The sequence below is a fragment of the Halyomorpha halys genome, unplaced genomic scaffold (assembly GCF_000696795.3).
Source record: "Halyomorpha halys isolate HHAL.00 unplaced genomic scaffold, Hhal_1.1 Scaffold506.1, whole genome shotgun sequence".
NCBI lineage: Eukaryota > Metazoa > Arthropoda > Insecta > Hemiptera > Pentatomidae > Halyomorpha > Halyomorpha halys.
The window spans coordinates 209,065-228,544 of record NW_027108424.1 but is presented as its reverse complement, the minus strand read 5'-3'; the positions used below and the strand labels follow the sequence as shown (position 1 = coordinate 228,544).

Here is a 19,480-nt window from a genome sequence, read left to right as displayed (position 1 = left end):
TCTGGGGCCCCCGAAGAGAAAAGATGTCTTGAGGATTAGGAGGATTAGGAAGTCCTCATCAATTTCTGTCCAGCAAGAAGAGGAAGCCATTTTGGACGCCAGAACAATAAGAAAAAAGAAGACACCAGGAATCAACGAAAGGAAGATTGTGAGCTTGTTTAGTTTTTGCTATACGTAAAAAGAGATACATTGTAAAATAGATATTAATTAAATTAACAGAAATTATTGTAAATGCCTGTTCTGATTGTCTAGTAAAAACACGGCCCTGAGATTAAGAGTCTTTTTAATAATAAAATTATATAATCTATTTAATATTAAAGTTCTTAAATTAGAACCCAAGTTATCTCTTATATTTGAAGAAAGGTATAAAACGAGCAAAGATTCTTTTTATTTTATTTTTTTAATATTTTCAAATTATTACAATATATACATATATACCCACAGGGTTGACTAATGCCTACTGTAACAAATTAATTATCTGCCACTGCCGAAATTGAACCCAGTTCCATATAGTTCAGTGGTTCCCAAAATTTTTAATATATTGTGCATGGGAGTCCCTTTAAACTTAAATAAAAACAGAAGAGTTTAGTAAATAAAATATTTTTTTTTTACACACAATTATGTAATCAGAAAACATTATATTTTATGTAGTCATTAAATTTAAGTAATAATTTAAACGGGATGGATGCGTGTGCTTTGCGTGAACTAGTCCTTTATGTTTGGATTGGTTTTGGACATTGTAACTCTCATGCTATCTCTCGAGTATAATCAAGATTTTTTCTTAATAATAAGTAAGCGGTATATAAAAAGCTGACTTTCTGAGTGGTTGCGAATGGAATCAGTACTTTTAGATCCATGTTTGCAACATCAGGACAGTAATGTGCCAACTATAAATAAGCATTCGTTTTCCATGGACTTATCGAAACTGTTTCTTGTTCCCCTGGGAGAATGCGGACTTCACTTTGAGAACCATTGTTCTAGTTGGTAGGACAGTACCTTAATCACTGAACCACCTCACTCCACAAAACAAACATGTAGAAAATTTAAAAATTACATAAAAACTTGATAATTATAGGAACACTAATGGAATATTATTATAAACTTTAAAATATTCAATAACTTAAGAAACATTAATAATAAATTTAAAATGTTTTTATTACAGAAAAATTAATTGCACAATAATTCAAAAAATTAGCTTATAATTTTTATTTTTTGTATAAAAGTATATAACAGCATTTGGTATCCTATGAATCATATCAACAGAAGAATAATAGGAAAAATTATTTTGAGCAAAAGGGACATTAAACATTGATTGTATTATATTTTTAACAGAAAGACTAAAATTAATAAGTTTTAAAAATTCCAGGGAGGTAATTGGAAAATTATTAATTAATTGTATTTCTACAAAAATTAAGTTTGATGAGAATAGAATGACTTACACCTCAGTTACTTTCAACGACTCATATGCTTACAAATTCATATTTTCTATTCAATAATTTTCATGTAATTAAATGGGTCTAATTATATAAATAATATTAATTTTAAGAAAGTGATTTCAAAATATAAAATTTTCTTAAGCACAAAGAATAAGTTGTATCTTTAAATATATTAATGACTTTTTATTATATTTCAGGTAAAATGGTGATATCAGTGTTAGAACCTATTCCAACTGAGGGTCTCACACTTGACGATATTGATTCGCTTAAAGAGAAGACTTATAAACTAATGTCAATCGAATACGAAAAGCTTCATAAAGAAATCAAAAGCTTACAACATGCTGATGTGAATAAAAATAATACTTAAAAATAAATACTGCTCAATTAGAGTGACTTATTTTTATAAATCGGGTTGGACTTTCATAACTTCATGTAAAATTATTTCAATTTAATTTCATTAAAAATTATATTTTGTGATTCCTGTGCATTTATCTTGTCATTTTAACATTGGGTGTGTCTAAAGTTGTATTTAGGCTTATGTGTATTAGAGTAACTATTATATTAACAGTTACAGGACAATATTGTTCGATTGAATGATTGTAATAAAAAAAATAAATAAAAATAAAATTTTATTTTTTAAAATATGTTAAATATTAAATTTTGTTTGTTGTAATTCTTTAACAAGTGATTAGTAATATTTTTTTTGTTTGTGTATAGTGTATAAGCTTAGTCATTATTATTGTTTAGTATTACTATTACTTCTAAATATGAATTATTTTTAGCGAATGTGATATGTACCAAAATTATATGTTTTTACTAAAATATATTTTTAAAAGAAAATTTATATTTATTTCATATTTTTAGAATTTTGTTTGTATGCTATAGGATTTTATAATACCACTATTATAAGGACTAACTAGCGAAATCTAATATTTTTTGTGTAAAATGAGGTAAGGAGACATTAAAATAGTATTGAACCAAAGTTGTTGAGGTATTTAGATATTAAACATGTCGAACTATATATTTATAGTGAGATATTCATGATCTTTAGTTTAACATGTTAATGCATGTTAAATGGAAAAAATCATGTTAAATAAAGAAATATTTCCTTCTTTTACCATGTAAAAACCATATAACATATAACATGGTTGAGAGTCTGTTAAATGGAGAATGACATCACGCAACAGACCAGCTGAGCTCGTCACCAGTTTGTTCGTTGTCATGTTTGGTTGCTTGCTCGTTGTTTGTGTTTTGATTGTGTCAGTATTTTTTTGGATGCTTTTAAATTTAATAAAGCAATGGATGAGAATAATAATAATAATGACAGTTGTCAATTAGCTCATATTGGTTCTGTTTCTCACAAGTTAGAAGATCAACAAGACACTCAGTAGCCAAAATTTCACTTTTCACTCAATTTAGCAATGTTTTAATAAATTACTTGAATCAAAACTTAGAACTAAACAAAAACATGAAGATTTGGAAGGAAAGGTTATAAAACAAGTTTCTCAGAAAATCCGCTAGGAGCTGTTATGCATGTACCATTTAACATGACTTTGAATAGGGCTGCTCACAAGCCTATACTTATAACATTTAACATGGTAAAACATTTTACATTTAATGCAACATCATGGATATCCTTTATATATAATTTTTACATTCACTTGCTTATGTATGGAACATATAGTTAGAAGAATTTACTGGGATCCTGAAATATTTTGATATCGAGTTTTAGCTGGAAATACATTGTAGGGGTTATCTGTGGTCTTAGGCGATTTCTCTAGCCTGATATACTCTTTACAGAAGGCCCACGACAAGGCGTATTCATTATAAGTTAGGAACGGGCCGTGCCAGAGGATGAGCCCTGGACACTGACTAGGTAGAGGAGGAGGTCTAGGTGAGAGAGTCTGTGGCAGAGTAACAGTTCTAGTTGTCGAGATGAAGCGGACGGACTAGAACTGTCAAGATAGGAGTCAGCTTACTAGTTGCCGAGAGGAAGCGGACGGACCAGTAAGCTGATAAGGCTAGGTGCTGCTCTAGTTGCCGAGATGAAGCGGACGGACTAGAGCCGGGGAGAGACGGGAAATTACACTGGTTGCCGAGATGAAGCGGACGGACCAGTGTAACCGTTAGGAAGTAGGTTACAATCTTAGTTGCGGAGATGAAGCCGACGGACTAAGATTGCTGGAGTAAGGGAGAGGAGATAGGCCAATCGTCTTAGGTGGACGTACTGAAAAAACACAACTTTTGCGAGATTAGATTGGCAATAAACTTCTCTATCTCAAGCAGTGTATACGCCACCTGTGCCATGACTCGACCCAGGAAAGTAGGTGGATCTACGATCGAATTGGGGGATTTCGAGTCCCTTATTTATAGGTCTAGTCTATGCGGCTGTGACCGAGAAGCGGTCGGTACATGTCTGCTTGAGATAGGTTCGTGCATTGCATCGTTATCATTTATTATTCATTGTACAGATATTGCTAAGTAGTATGTACAGAAATTATTAATATACAAAAATGACAATGTCTTTTTACAAAATGAACTGATTTATAAATTTGGGAGCTTCGGTGAGGCTCGAGGTGGAGCTCGCTGGTGAGCTTTGGTCCAACCACTTGGTCCCTCTCGCTACAACATGTTTTGTAAAAAAAAATAGTCTTACAGAATGATCTGTTTGTATGTATATATATTTCTAAAGTGCCTAGCTCAAAAATGAAACTGAAATTACATATTACATGTTTGATAATTTGCTGTGTAGGATTCATCTTCGGGATCCCGAGGGACGCCTCTGTTTCCCGTTTTTATGCAGAGTTGAAGTGGATTTATCCTACCGTTTAAGTATTTCCTGGCATCCTTCTTCTTCCAAGTCATCCAATCCCGCCGTCCTTCATGCATCTCCAAGCTCCTTCAATTCAAATCCTCCATTCCCGCAATACCGTTCCCGGTCTTCAGATTTATACACAAGGCCCCGCCGAACCGCTGTTTTCGATAGATCGTTCATTATCCGATCCTCATCCTTATGGAACTCCATCCCTTCCAGCATCCGTCACTCCAAAGCCCTCTCTATCTTTAAATCCCACCTGGTCAATCATTTCTTATCCATTCAGACCCTATACAATTGTAAATAGGTATGTAAACTATTATATAACTGGCATATAGTGGCTAATGGGTCTATAATGTTCTTCCTTGTCACCTGACTTTGCAGGTTTTAGTAGCGGGAACAGAATGGTGTGTTTCCAAATTGGGGAGAAGTATCTCATTCGCAAGCACGAGTTATACAGGTTCGTGAGATGTGCTATGCCTTTTCTGGGGAGTTGCTTTAGCAAGACCGTTTCGACTTCTTCGTGGCTGGGTGCACAGTTCCCGTTTGACCTCCTCTAAATAGCTTTTAGCTGTCTTGGGCTTCGTTGCACTTTTGGTGAGCTTCCAGAACTTCCTAACGTCACCACGAGTAGCTAGCAACTGTTCGTGCCAGATAGCTGTCTTTGCCCCAGAAGGTTTTTGATTTGGGTAGTCATAGCGTTGACTGCTCGTTTGATATTCGGATCCCTGGAGCGTGATGATGATGTGTGTGATGGCAAGCAGCGCTTCTATCTCGTCAATCTTATTGTTTAGACTACGACAGTTAAAGTTTATGATAGCACTAGCGTTCATAGCTTGGTGTTTTGTGCCGCAATGACCTGAATCAAAACTGAGATCTGGTATATTAATGTGTACAGTAACTGCATGACCTGATCAATGGTGACCGCTGATATGCTAGGTGTTGACGGGATGGTGGTGGAAGTAAATATTCCAGTGGCTGGTGGGAGTTGTCCATCGGAAGACAAGGGAGGAGATTTGACGTGACTATTAGATTGTGTTGGCTGTGCTGGTCGTGGTTACAGGACTGTAGTTATAGAGCGATGCGAATGTTGTTTCTGTCCTTCCCTTATTCTCTAATTTAGCTGCTGCCGCTGCCTTTTTCTTTTCTGTTTCACTTTCTAAGCTAGGTATCTGGTAGTATTGCTAGTAGTCCTATATCACTTTTGAAGTATCGGCTTAAAACGGCAAGGGGAAACTTTAAGATAATTAAACCGAGTAATATTTAAAAAGCGCCTGAAATTGAAAAACGGCGTGAAACACACCACTTCCGACCTCCATGGTAGTGTAGCGAGAGGAAGCAAGCGGTTCGACCAAAACTCACCAGAGCACTGCACCTCGAGCCTTACCGAAGCTCTCAAATTTACATATTATTTCATTTTGTAAAAACACATTGCCATTTTTATATATTAATAATGTCTGTACCTAACACTTAGCAATATCTATACAATTAATAATATATGATACCAAAACAATGCACGAACCTATCTCAAGCAGAAATGTACCGACCGCTTCTCGGTCACAGCCGCATGGACTAGGCCTATAAATAAAGGGGCTCTAAAACCCCAATTTGATCTTTGATCCATCTCCTTCCCAAGCCTAGTCATAGCACTGGTGGCGTACGTACACTCTACTTGAGATAGAGAAGTTCATTGTCAATCTATTCTCCCAAGAGTTGTCTTTCAGTACGCAAACCTAAGATGATGGCCTATCCCTTCTCCTTCTCTCCAGCAATCTTAGTCCGTCCGCTTCATCTCGGCAACTAAGATTGTAACCTAATCCTTAACGGTTACACTGGTCCGTCCGCTTCATCTCGGCAACCAGTGTAGTTGAACCCGTCTCTCCACACCAGCAATCCGTCCGCTTCATCTCGGCAACTAGTAAGCTGGCTCCTATCTTGACAGTTCTAGTCCGTCCGCTTCATCTCGGCAACTAGAACTGTTACTCTACCTCAGACTCTCTCACCTAGACAACCTCTTCCTGCGTCGGAGTCCAGGGCTCATCCTCTAGCATGGCCGTTCCTAACTTATAATGAATAGGCCTTGTCGAGGGCCTTCTGTAAAGTGGATTTCAGGCTGGAGAAACCGCCTAAGACCAGACAACTCTTTTTTTTTTTCTTACCTCCTAGAAAAATTAAAACTATAAATTAAATATATACAAATAAATAAATGTATATACACAGGTAAGTAATATCTTGGATTGCCAGTGTGGCATTATAAGATAAGCTGCCGGGTCCGCTGAAGACGGTGTCATCGATGATGGCATGAGTCTGCCGTGAGCGTATATATATATATATATATATACGATGGGGTGACGGTAGCAGCGTGGTAACGCGCCTGTCTACCAACCCAAAGATTACCAGATAACTTCGACAGTAGCTTTACTTATCTGACTTTTCAAACAGACAATTATAGCGAGTAGGTTGGACGATGTACGACATGTCACAATCTCACAAGAGGATATCATATCACAATAAAATGCAATCCTTCCCCGCCGAACTCGCCTATCTTAGACCCCTGGAGAGCGACGGTCCTATATCACTTTTGAAATATTAGCATACAACGGGAATAGGAAACTTTAAGATAGTTTAATCCAGCAATATTTAAAAAGCGTCTAAAATTGGAAAACGGCGTGAAGTATGTGTGTCAGGTGATTGCACAGCTGAACATTAATCTTACATTGATTATTAGTATTATACTGAAGTATTAGCACTAATAGAGCTACTACTCACGTCCAATGTTTCTTGAGATATAGCTTTTTAAAAAGCAACATTTCATAAAAATGTTGTACAGGACGTACTGAAAGATCAGTAGTAAGTGAATTTATTTTGAAAAATCTATATCTTAAAAACCATTTGACGAAAACAGATGTTTATTAGCACTCAAATTAAAGCTAGTTTAATGGGCTATAAAGTACTTTATGACATTTATCTTTGTGGGAGTAGTAATTAATTTGATATTCAACAAAATATATTCACAAATGTCGATTTCTAGTTGATCGGACAAACTTTCATGAGAAAAAATTATATTCATATGCAAATATCATAAAAAACTACTATTTCAATAAAGATAAACATTAAACTACTTTATAGTATATTTAACTACTTTTAATTTGAGTTCTGATAGACTATGTACGTCTTATGGTTCTTAAGGTATATTTTTTCATAAATCAAATATTTTGTCTGATCAACTAGAAACCAAAATTGTAAATTTATTTTGTTGAATATCATGAAACTAGCTTTAATTTGAGTTCTAATAGAAACCTGTACATTCAATGATTTTTGAGAGATAGATTTCTTAAGTTAAATTCACTAGCTACTGATTTTTCAGTTCATTTTTTTATGATATGTTGCTTTTTAAAAAGCCCTATCTCGAGAACTATTGAACGTAAATAGCTCTATTAGGGCTCATATTTTAGAAAATTTATTATTCTCCCCAGCTCTTGTACTCTCATTTTTGTTTTAAAATGGGAATATTCTAAACTTTTATAATAATTCCTTGACGTTAATTTAATTTAATTCAAAATATATGAAAACTTAACTGAGATATTATGTAGACAAAAATAAAAATAATAAAATTAAATCAACATAAAAATAATAAAAATAAAAAAAATAGTAAAAATAATAAAATTAAGCTAACACGTTCGTTTTTATTCTTTTTTTGTTTTTTTCCCCCTTTCTTTATTTTACTCTAACCCCTTAGTTTCTGCACTTTTCTCCATTTTCCTTACCCGCGTAATAAGTTTTGTACACTATACTTATAATTTGTCTCTTTATCATCTATTATTGTTACATATATTTTCTTCCTCTCAATTTTCATTTTCTTTTCATATTTAAATTTAACATTTAGTTGAAAAAAACATACTAGTTATTATTAATTTAATAATAACTAGTATGTTCATACTTCTTTGCATTATATAACTTCATTTTTATTTCATTTCCTTAATTATGTTATTTTACCAACTTTTTCAATCACCCATGTATACATTTTATTTCCCGATTCTCTCATCACTTCATTTTATTAATTCTATTTTGTAAAATTATTCATTTTATGTGTAAAATTATTCTGTTTATACTTTCCTTTTTATTTTTTTATTTTTCTATACTTATAGTGGGTATTAACTTGTTCTGTTTTTAGCCCTGAAGAAGGCTAGAGTTTCGAAACGTTGGCACATTAAAATAAGTTATTTGTGTTTTTCATTGACCGCACCCCCAACCATCTTCTCCTCATTCATCATCCACGGTCAACTATCTCTCATAATTAATTTAAAATTAAATCAATTTTGGTTCCTTCTTGAAATTGCAAATATATAATTAATTTTCATTCATAAATATTCATAGCAAATGCTAATTAAATCTTGTAGCTAATTCTTTTGTTTCTTAGAATTATGTAAGTGAATTTTAGTTATTTTTGTCAGAATATATCTCAGATTCAGTTTATAACCACATATAGAAGCAAGTGAAAATCTGTTCCATCATCTTGGGTATTTTAAGATTAATTCATTTTATTATATTTTATTTTATTTATTTTCCAGAATTTTTATTTTGATTTTATGAACTATCAAGATAAATGTATTTTTATATAGTATGAAATTTTGGGGTTTTCAAATGAAATATTTGTCTCTGTTTAACCTTCTCATTAACCCTGAATGACAACTGTTTAAAAATATTTTGCGACCTTCGCTTTTTTCTTTTTTACTAATATGGTTAAAATATTTAGTATTTATTAAAATAAAAGGTAGATTGAAATATAAACACATTAAAATTCTAAATATATTAAAACATCTGTTATAAATAATACTATATATTTCCGAACAATTAATCCACAGTGTGAATTTGAGTAAAACATAACATATATATTTAATAAAACATACTATTGGGTTGTAAAATAAGTTCGTAGCGTTTTTTACTGGTGATTTCAATAAAAACTTCAGATTCTTATATATTTAATCAATTATATATGACTCAATTTGATCTATTACATGTTGCCATCTTTCAGGTATTTTTTTAATTCCATCCTCCCAAAACCTCTCAGATTTTTCTGCAATGAACTCCTCTAAGTGCGTTTTGCAGTAAACGAGCGAATTGAAGTGTTTCCCGTTAAGAGAGTTTTTTAAGGGCCCGAAATAAGTGAAAATTTATTGGAGTAAGGTCTGGTGAATAGGGTGGGTTGGAGATCACTTCCCAGCCAAACTCTAATAATTTCTGCCGGGTCTGCAAAGACACGTGAGGACGGGCGTTATCGCGATGGAAAACTATACCTTTGCGATTATGAGACACTTGCATGAGATATTTTAAGCATTTCTGCGATATTCTGGGTCTTAGAGTAAGGATTGTCTTTGTCCAATTCTTGAATTCGGTCATCATCAACAGTTGAAGGACGACCCGAGCGCTTTGCGTCTTCCATGTCAAAATTTCCGGTTCTGAACCGAGCAAACTACTTACGGACGGTGCTTTCTCCTAAGGCATCATCGCCATACACACTGCAAATTTTGTTAACAGTCTGTGCAGCAGATTTTCGGAAATAAAAAATCATTAAATGACGAAAATGTAATTTTCCTCCTCCGTTTTGAGCAAGCAAAATACCACTTGAAGAAAAGGAATCTCGGTTGAAACTGATGCATAAAAGTACCTTAACTAATCCTTTTTTAGAACATGTAAATATTACTGATCAAGTAAATATGATTTTACTTAAACAAAAAGATTAAATTGAAATATTGAAAAACGATAAGCTATAATGTAGTTTATGATGTTTATCTTTGCAGGAGTAGTAGTTTTCATGAATTTGCTAAAATAAATTGATTTGTAGTTGCTCCGACAAATTTTCATGTGCCAAATTTATATTTATATGCGGATATCTTAAAAACTACTACCCCTACGAAAATACGTGTCATAAACTACTTTATAGTAAGTTAAATTTCCTTTATTTTGAGTACGGGCAGACATATGTGCGTCTTATGGATCTAGAGATATTTTTTTTTTCAAATATCAAACATTATATCCGAATAACTAAAAATTAACATTTTGTGAATTTATTTTGTCAAATATCATAAAAACTACAACTCATACAAAGATAAAAGTTATAAACTATTTTATGGTAAACTTAATTAGCTTTAATTTAAGTGCTGACTAACATTTGTACGTTTTATGGTTTCTGAAATAAAGTTTTTAATAAATCAAACTTGTTGTCTGAGCAACTATAAATCAATTTATTTTAGGAAATATCATGAAAACTAATATCCGTATGAAGGTATAGATGATAAATTACTTGACAGTGCATTAAATTAGCTTTAATTTGAATGCTAATAGACATCTATAAGTCACATAGTTCCTGAGATATAGATTTCTCAAAATAAATACACTAACTACTAATCTTTCAGAACCTTTTTATAAAATATTTCTTTTTAAAAAGCTATATCTCGTGAACTATTGAACATAAATAGCTCTATTAGGGCTAATATTTCAGCAAATTTACTCTTCTTTAAATAATGTCCTCTTAGGTTTCCTAGTATTGTTTGTAATTTTAAAGATATAAAGCTCAGAATGAAAAATTAATTTGTTTTAACGTTTTGAAACCGCCGCCATTTTTTATCCCCCCTACCTATACTTGGCAGACTCATCAATTTTGACTAGTAATTATAGAGTGTTTTTATTAAATTAATCGAAAATTGTGGTGAAATAACTCCCTTTTTTTCTTTCTGGCTCTTGTACTATGAAGGTTTGGAAGCATATCTGCTTTAGATTAAAATATCAGGTTTTGGTATTCAATCTTTCTTAAAAGTAAAAACTGATTATTTAAAATTTCTTTCAGAAATGGTAATCCTCAATGAAATACCACGCTGTGAACATATTATTGCGATGGTTATTATTATTGTGTACTGCCTACCGCTTGTACCATACAAGAAATTACGATATTACGCTTGTCCCCTTTGCTTTGGAGTAATTAGTACACTGATCGGTATGGCATTGTTACCATTTGGTTTTCTACGGCCAAGGAACATTCTCAATTTAAGGTGAGTTAGTAAGATTAATTTGTGTGTTATATGTAACCAAGTCGATTATTTTTGCATAAATTAAATTCTTAATTATGTCAGTTCACAATATGAAAAATTTAAGTTCTATTTAAACAAAAGTTATATGATCAGCCAAATTATCTGACAATATTTTCAAAACCTTGAAATTACTAAAGTCAAACTTGAGATAATGAATATCCCTATTAGGGGTATTCAAAAACTCTATTTTAACATGTTAAAGCGTGTTAAATGGAGAAATATTTCATTCTTATACCATGTTAAAACGATATAACAGGGGTATTCGTGACGTGTTAAATGTAAAATGTTATAAGTATAGGATTGTGAGCAGCCCTATTTAAAGTCATGTTAAATGCATAAGGGCTCCTACTGGATTTTCTGAACAACTTGTTTTATAACCTTTCCTTCCACACCATCACTGTAATTGTTTAATTATAAGTTTTAATTATAATTATAAGTATTAATATATATATATGTACAATACTATTTCAAAAATAAATCACCTAAAATGTGCATACACGTCAGTAAACGCGGTTGTCGATGATAAAAAATCATATAAATAATATTACATCCCATTATAATAATTAAAGGCTGGTTATTAAGTTAGTCTGATGGATGAATATAATGACTTTTACAATTACAGATTCGTCGTTTCTCAACGCCATTGGGACATTTGTTGGTATCCCTAACTGGTTCAGAGTTGATGTGTAGTGATGACATTCTTCAAAAATGTGTTTGACGGTCAGATTGCTAATACATTTTGAACAGTTTGGAGGTGCCTCTCCTGTTATGAGGTGGATGTGTGTCAGTCGGGTATGTCCTATTCTGAGTCGGGTGATCACTACTTCTTCATGGCGTCTACTTTGGGTTGATGTAGTCCAGGGCTTCACATCTTTCTTGATAGGTTTCAACTTACTGGGTGGACTTTCATCCCACATTGCCTCCCATCTTTTATTAATAGATTCCTTTAAAGGGTGAGCAAGTTCCTTTGCAGTTAAGATTGCTGCGGGTCTACCTGGGAGGACTAGCGCTTCAAACTTCGTTTTTAATTTAATTACCTTGCCGTAAGGTAATGACTTTAAACTGCTAAAGTTAATTAACAAGATTTTAAACACTGTATTGACACCGAATCGTGTCTGAGAATGAGTCAAGTATATAGTACAAGAGCCGGGAAGAAAAAAAGGAAGTTACCTCACCCCAATTTTTGATTACCTCAATGAAAACTATGTATAATTACTAGTCAAAATTGATGAGTCTGCCAAGTATAGGTAGGAGGATTAAAAAAGAGCAGCTGTTTCCAAACCTTAAAAAACCATTAATTTTTTATTCAGAGCTCTATATCTTGAAAACTACCAACAACACTAGAAAATCTAAGAGAACATTATTTAAAGAAGAATAAATTTGCTGAAATATTAGCCCTAAAAGAGCTATTTACGTCCAATAGTTCTCGAGATATAGCTTCTTAAAAAGCAAAATTTCTTTAAAATCTACTGAAAGATTAGTAGTTAGTTAATTTATTTTGAGAAATCTATATCTCAGGAACTATGTGACGTACAGATGTCTTTTAGCACTCAAATTAAAGCTAGTTTAATGAACTATAAAGAAGTTTGTGACCTTTACCTTCTTAGGAATAGTAGTTTTAATGATATTTGCTAAAATAAATTGATTTATAGTTGTTCGGACAATAAATTTAATTTATGAAAACCTTTATTTCAAAAACCATTGGACGTACAGATGTCTGTAATAGCTTATAATGTTTATCTTTGTAGGAGTAATAGTTTCTATGATATTTGACAAAATAAACTCACAAAATGTTAATTTCTAGTTGTTTTTATAAAATGTTTCAATTTTGAAAAAATATGTCTCTAGAACCATTAGAACATTCCTACGAAGGTCAAGGTCATAAACTATTTTATAGTACATTAAACTAGCTTTAATTTGAGATCTAATAGACATCTATACGTCACATAGTTCTTAAGATAAAGATTTCTCAAAATAAATTTACCAACTTCTAAGCTTTCAGTACATTTTTAAGAAATTTTGCTTTTTAAACAGCTGTATCTTGAGAACTATTGAATGTAAATAGCTCTATTAGGACTTATATTTTAGAAAATTTACTCTTCTTTAAATGGTGTTTTATTAGGTGTTGTTGATAATTTCAAAGATATGGAGCACTGAATGAAAAAATATATTTTTTTACTTTTTGAGATAGCCACCATTTTGTATTCTATTGGCAGACTCATCAATTTTGACTAGTAATTATACATATTAATCAGAAATTGGGGTGAAATAACTGCCTCTATTCTCCTCTTGGGTTCTTATATTATAGGGTCTAAGATAATGCATACTCCACTAAGCAACAGTAGTCAAAGTGGGGTGGACTAAGAGAGGATACTACAAGATGACGGGTTCTTCGAGGAAATTAATTGCAAGACCACAGAAACTGGTTATGGATTGAGATGGTTTCATGGGTTATTTGGGAAATATGGTTATTCAGTGTTAGATATTGATCATAATTTTAGTGATTTGAAACTGAATAAGTATGTTGTAGACGTGTGGTAATTGATAGTAAGGAAGGGAATTAAGTTAGATTTTTAAACCGATAAGGTTGGCATTGCTTTTTCCTGAATTGAGGGTTAACTTATTTTCATAAACCTTATATACATTATAGCTTATTTACATAAATTAAAAGATAAATTAATGATTAAAATAAAGAAAAATGTTTTTTTAAATCCATCTTGAACTATTAAGTAATTAAAAATTGTGAAATCTTTTTCCTGGTTCGCTTTGAGACATAACGAACCATAAAAAAAAGAATTGATTTTTATTTTGATTTTTACTAAAAAACCGACTCTCAATCGTTTGGCTATAAATTCAAGCTAGCTTACTCCAGTTAATCCAAATATCCTATCCATAAACTTGAGCTGTACGAATGTTTTTACTTTTTATAATAGTTTTACCTACTTTTTTAAAAATTTGAATTATCCGTCCGGAAAACCAAATTTTCAGGTATGCTTTCAATATACCAGATTTTAAAAATCATTTTTTAAAATCTTCTATTAAGGTATTCACCCACCACCATACTTCAAACAAAAAATCAGTCTGATGGTAAATTTATTAATTATATTTTTCATTGTTGTAATAATTCTAAAGATATGGAGCTCATAATTAAATTTTTTTTTGTAACGTTGCGAAACAGACACTATTTTTATCCCCCCCCCCAATTATAGTTCGCAGAGTCAATTTTGACTAATAACTATGTATTGTTTTCATTAAAATCATAAAAAAAAAAAAAGGTGAAATAAATTTTTTTTAACCTTCATTTTCCCTCAGAATATCGATAAATACTTGTATCCCCTTCGTCCTTGTTTTTGCTGTTGTTATTGAAAAAGATAATCATTAATTTATTTATATTAATGCACTGATTAATTTATCATATAATTATATACTTATATAACACGTGAAAGAGTGTTTATTGTCTTCATAGTCAATCAAGGATACCCTTGGGTACTAGGTAAATAATTTAGCAATATTTACATCTCAGGAAGTGCAATATTTGTGACTTCATCAGGGCAAGAGGGCGACACGAGTACAGCCTCCGCAATCGTGGAATGACCGATTTGGATGAAACTATTTTTGGTAATACTAGTTCAAAAAATAGTCGACATATGTCCGGAGGCTCTTGCCAATGTGCCTCATGATATATCTGTTGAATCTAAGATTCTATAGTTTAGGGCAAAAGATAACACAGGTCATGGAGTTATGACAATATTTATTGAACACAGTAACACCATAGAACGGAACAATAGAAGAGACTAACTCGTATACACAATGTGTAAGGTTATACATGAAACGTGGTGGAGACAGTGTTGCCAGAGATCCACAAATAATTTATCCAACACCCTCCCTCTTTGCGGATTCCTTGGCACTTGATACATTCGCTGAACTTGTCCTCATCAAGCGCCTTTGTCAAAGAGTCAGCGACCATCTTATCGGTGGGTAAGTACGTGAAGGAGAGAAGATTCGCCTGCACTTTTTCTCTCATAAAATGGTGTCATACATTGATATGCTTGTTCCTTGGTAATTATTTGTATGTGTATTTGTAAGCTAGTAACTCAGAGGTGTTTTTTTTTTTTTTTTACCAAATGTTTATTTATATGATTATGGTAAAATTAATTCAGACTTTATTAGAAAAAAAAATATTTTGGGTAAAAAATAATTTTTTTTTTACCTAGAGAGGAGGAGAAATGTAATATGCTCTTTTCGAGTAAATAGTATATTTTGATGTATTAAGGGTTTTTAATATGTTTTATTTTATGTATCATATTAATATTGTTCATTGGTTTTGTTGAACCACAAAGCAAGCTAACCAATTTTCATTGTCCATAATAAATTCGTGATTCAAAACAAAACCAAGATGGCGGTATGTATCCTTCAGTCAAAAAGTCCATGGAATCAAGGCCATGTTGAGCAGATTCAAATATCATAAAAACTATTTAAACTCTTCCCATCATAATTGAAAATACAGTAAATTTAACAAAAAATAGAAGACAAGAAATAGTGCTAAAGGATAATATTCAGAAAGTAAATCATTTGCAAAAATCCCTAACTGTTGTGCAATAATCGATGTTTACATGGAACATCGAGAAAGGTTTTGGTTTTTGGGATTCATTCGTTGTTTGGGCGCGGGTGGGACACGATGTTTCCAGGATGAGGGGGTCCTCATCAATTTTTGTCTAGCAAGGGTGGACATCTTGAAAAGGGCTCCGATGTCTCCCTTCAGAGTCACTCTCGAAGAAAAAAAGAGACTCTGAGTTTGGATTGCCTGGTGAGAGGACGTCCGTCAGCTGGAAGTGGGAAAGATTGGAAACCATTGTTGTGAGAGAGACATAGCTTTTTGGAAGGACTGGAAGCCATTTCTACGGTAAGAAATAGCGTTATAGAAAAGAAGATACCAAGAATCATCAAAAGAAGATTGTGAAATTGGTTAGTTTTGTTATACCTAAATTTAAATACCTGTGTAAAATAGATATTAATTTAATTAAGTGTGAATAGTAAAAGTGCCTGTTTCTGATTGCCTAGAAACCTGCTCTGAGATTAAGAGTCTTTTATATTATAAAATTTAAATAAAATTCTATTATCTATTTAATATTAAAGTTTTTAATTTGAACTCAAGCTATCTTTTAAGATATGAGGATTTAAGTTTAAAAAAAATATAAAATTCCATTCATTTTATTATAATAAATTTTTGATTATTACAATATGCATCAAATAGGTCTTGAGATATATTTTTTCAAAACGCAAACATTTCATACAAACAACTAGAAATTAACATTTTGTGAATTTATTTTGTCAAATATCATAAAAACTACTGCTCCTATGATAAAATATTTTAGAGTTAATTTAACTAGCTTTAATTTGAGTGCTGACAGACATTTTTATGTCCAATGGTTTCTAAAATAAAGTTTTTCATAAATCAAACTTATTGTCCGAACAGCTATAAATCAATTTATTTTAATTTAAGATAAATTAATGTCTTTTTAAAGTTTTTGAAACGGCTGCCATTTTTTATTCCCCCTACTTATACTTGGCAGACTCGTCCATTTTGACTAGTAATTATACATAGTTTTCATTAAAGTAATAAAAAATTGGGGTGAGATAAATGCCTTTTTTTAATAATTTATTAGTGCCAATTCTTTTTTATTTTCTGTATTCATTGGTTGTTATCTTGTTCTATTCTTAGCCCTGAGGAAGGCTAGAAATTCTGACTGAAACATTGGGATAATTAAAAAGTTACTTCAACTTATTTGTGTTTTATTTTGACTGTACCCACCTACCATATTCTCGTTGTATAAGTCATCCATGGTCAACTATCTCTCATGATTATTAGTGCCAATGATTCACCCAGAATTTCAGGCTTTCATAAGGATTAAGAACAAATAACAAGATAAAAACCAAAATAATAAATAAAAAGAATTACAGAATAATTAGAATATTAAAAAATAAAAAACAATATAGATACATACATTGATTTGAAAGAAAATATATAGTCAGAATATTATAAGAATATAAAAGATTTATAAGAATAAGTAAAAGTTAAATTGAGGAAGAGGAAAAAAAAAAAATAATATACATCTAATAAATAAATCTAGAAAGTAAATATATGTAAAAAATTAAAGTTATTCAAAAATAAAGTATTACTGGATGAGGTAGTTGACCGTAGATTAATGATTGGAGAAGTTTGTCAGGGGGGGGGGTTCGGTCAGCAAAGAACAACATAACACTCAATACTCAAAATAAAATTCAATACAATATTTTGTATAATTCCAAATTTGTTTGTATACTATTTTCATTTTTATGTTTCTCTAAATGTTGTTGTTATCTCTTTTGTTCTATCGCCCTGATGAAGACCCGAAACTCAGGTCGAAACATCGGCATAAAATAAATAAATATGGTTTTGTTTATTTATGTTGTTTTTTGCTGACCGCACCCCTCAACAAACTTCTCCAATCATAAAGTATTACTTATTTGTTTCCTTAACTCATTGCATTCCCAACCATTTTCTTCTCATATTATAGTTTTCACTTTCTTCAAATTAAATTGCTAAAAATGAACAACCCACCAATATATCATGGAACAGTAGTACAGTTTAATTTCCAAATTAGTATGTGTTCCCACACTCCACACACTGGTTGGCACACAAAGAAAGAACATAATCGACCCACAAATATAAACTGGTTCTATAACAGACGAAAAAATGATGTTTTAATTAAATAGAGTAGAGTGGTATTACTAATATTGGGTTGTAAAATGAGTTCGTAGCATATTTCAATCCACTCTGTATTTATAAAATCATGTTTACTTGGTCAATAAAGTTTACATATTCTAAAAAAGTATTAGTTAAGGTGCTTTTATGCATCAGTTTTAACCAAGATTCCTTATCTTTAAGTGGTATTTTGCTTGCTCAAAATGGAGAAGAAAAATTTCATTTTCGTCATTTAATGATTTTTTATTTCCGAAAAAGAAAATCTGCTACATAGACGGTTAACAAAATTTGCAGTGTGTATGGCGATGATGCCTTAGGAGAAAGGACCGTCTGTAAGTGGTTTGCTCGGTTCAGAACCGGAAATTTTGACATGGATGACGCAAAGCGCTCGGGTCGTCCTTCAACTGTTGATGATGACCGAATTCAAGAATTGGACAAAGACAATCCTTACTCTAAGACCCAGGATATCGCAGAAATGCTTAAAATATCTCATTCAAGTGCCTCATAATAGCAAAGGCATAGATTTCCATCGCGATGACGCCCATCCTCACGTATCTTTGCAGACCCGGTAGAAATTATTGGAGTTTGGCTGGGAAGTGATCTCCAACCCACCCTACTCAACTGACCTTGCCCCGACAGATTTTCACTTATTTCAGGCCCTTCAAAACTCCCCTAACTGGAATCACTTTAATTCGCTCAAGGAATGCAAAACACACATAGAGGAGTTCATTGCGCAAAACATTTTGAGAGGATGGAATTAAAAAAATACCTGAAAGATGACAACATATAATAGATCAAAATGGGTCATATAAAAGTGATTAAAAATATTTACAAGAATCTAAATTTTTTATTGCAACCACCAGCAAAAAACGCTACAAACTTATTTTACAACCCCCAATATAGCCATTAGAAAAAATATAATTTGAAAATATTTTTTTTATTTTATATTGGTGACTCACTTATTTATTCTCTATCTAGGCTTGGATCAAACGTTGTTAAACATTACACGAAAATATTAGGAATTGAATGGAGTCTTAGAAGAGGAGACATATTGAAGCAAGATAGAGGAGCCATAATTGTTGCCAACCACCAAAATTTTTTAGATATACTGGGTAAATATATGAACAAAAAAAAAAATGTGTATGATGTAATAACATTTGTTCATACTTTTTTTGTATAACATTTAACTGGAGAGGTGAAAATTTCTAACAATCATGAGTCTCTCTCCCTCGCTCTCTCTCCCCCCCTCCCTCCCCCTCTTCCCCTCTCTCCCTCTCTCAAATTTTAATTAAAATTTATTCTGATGAGATTCAGGCAACAGCTTTGGCTATTGGTGTAAAGAAGTTGAATAGTTTATTATCTAAATGCTTGAAATTATTATAAATTTTATTTATTT

General features: G+C 32.0%; 2 protein-coding genes across 6 annotated transcripts in view; both read left to right on the top strand.

The window, feature by feature from the left end:
- The window catches only part of LOC106683706 (1-acyl-sn-glycerol-3-phosphate acyltransferase beta), a 54,645-nt gene extending 52,398 nt beyond the window's left edge, over positions 1-2,247 (top strand). For all 4 annotated transcript variants that reach the window (XM_014425345.3, XM_014425344.3, XM_014425346.3 and 1 more), the window contains one exon: positions 1,634-2,247. In XM_014425345.3, coding sequence (XP_014280831.1) covers positions 1,634-1,803 — 170 coding nt within the window. In that variant the 3' untranslated portion in view covers positions 1,804-2,247. The remainder of the gene's footprint in view (positions 1-1,633) is intronic.
- Positions 2,248-8,712: 6,465 nt separating this feature from the next.
- LOC106683709 (1-acyl-sn-glycerol-3-phosphate acyltransferase beta) overlaps positions 8,713-19,480 on the top strand; it is a 19,446-nt gene continuing 8,678 nt past the window's right edge. The window contains exons 1-3 of one of the 2 annotated variants that reach the window (XM_014425351.2): positions 8,713-8,771; positions 11,099-11,300; positions 19,063-19,196. In XM_014425351.2, coding sequence (XP_014280837.1) covers positions 11,101-11,300; positions 19,063-19,196 — 334 coding nt within the window. In that variant the 5' untranslated portion in view covers positions 8,713-8,771; positions 11,099-11,100. Of the gene's footprint in view, positions 8,772-11,098; positions 11,301-14,800; positions 15,318-19,062; positions 19,197-19,480 lie in introns of those variants that run through there. The other variant, XM_067046753.1, reaches the window with a different exon arrangement.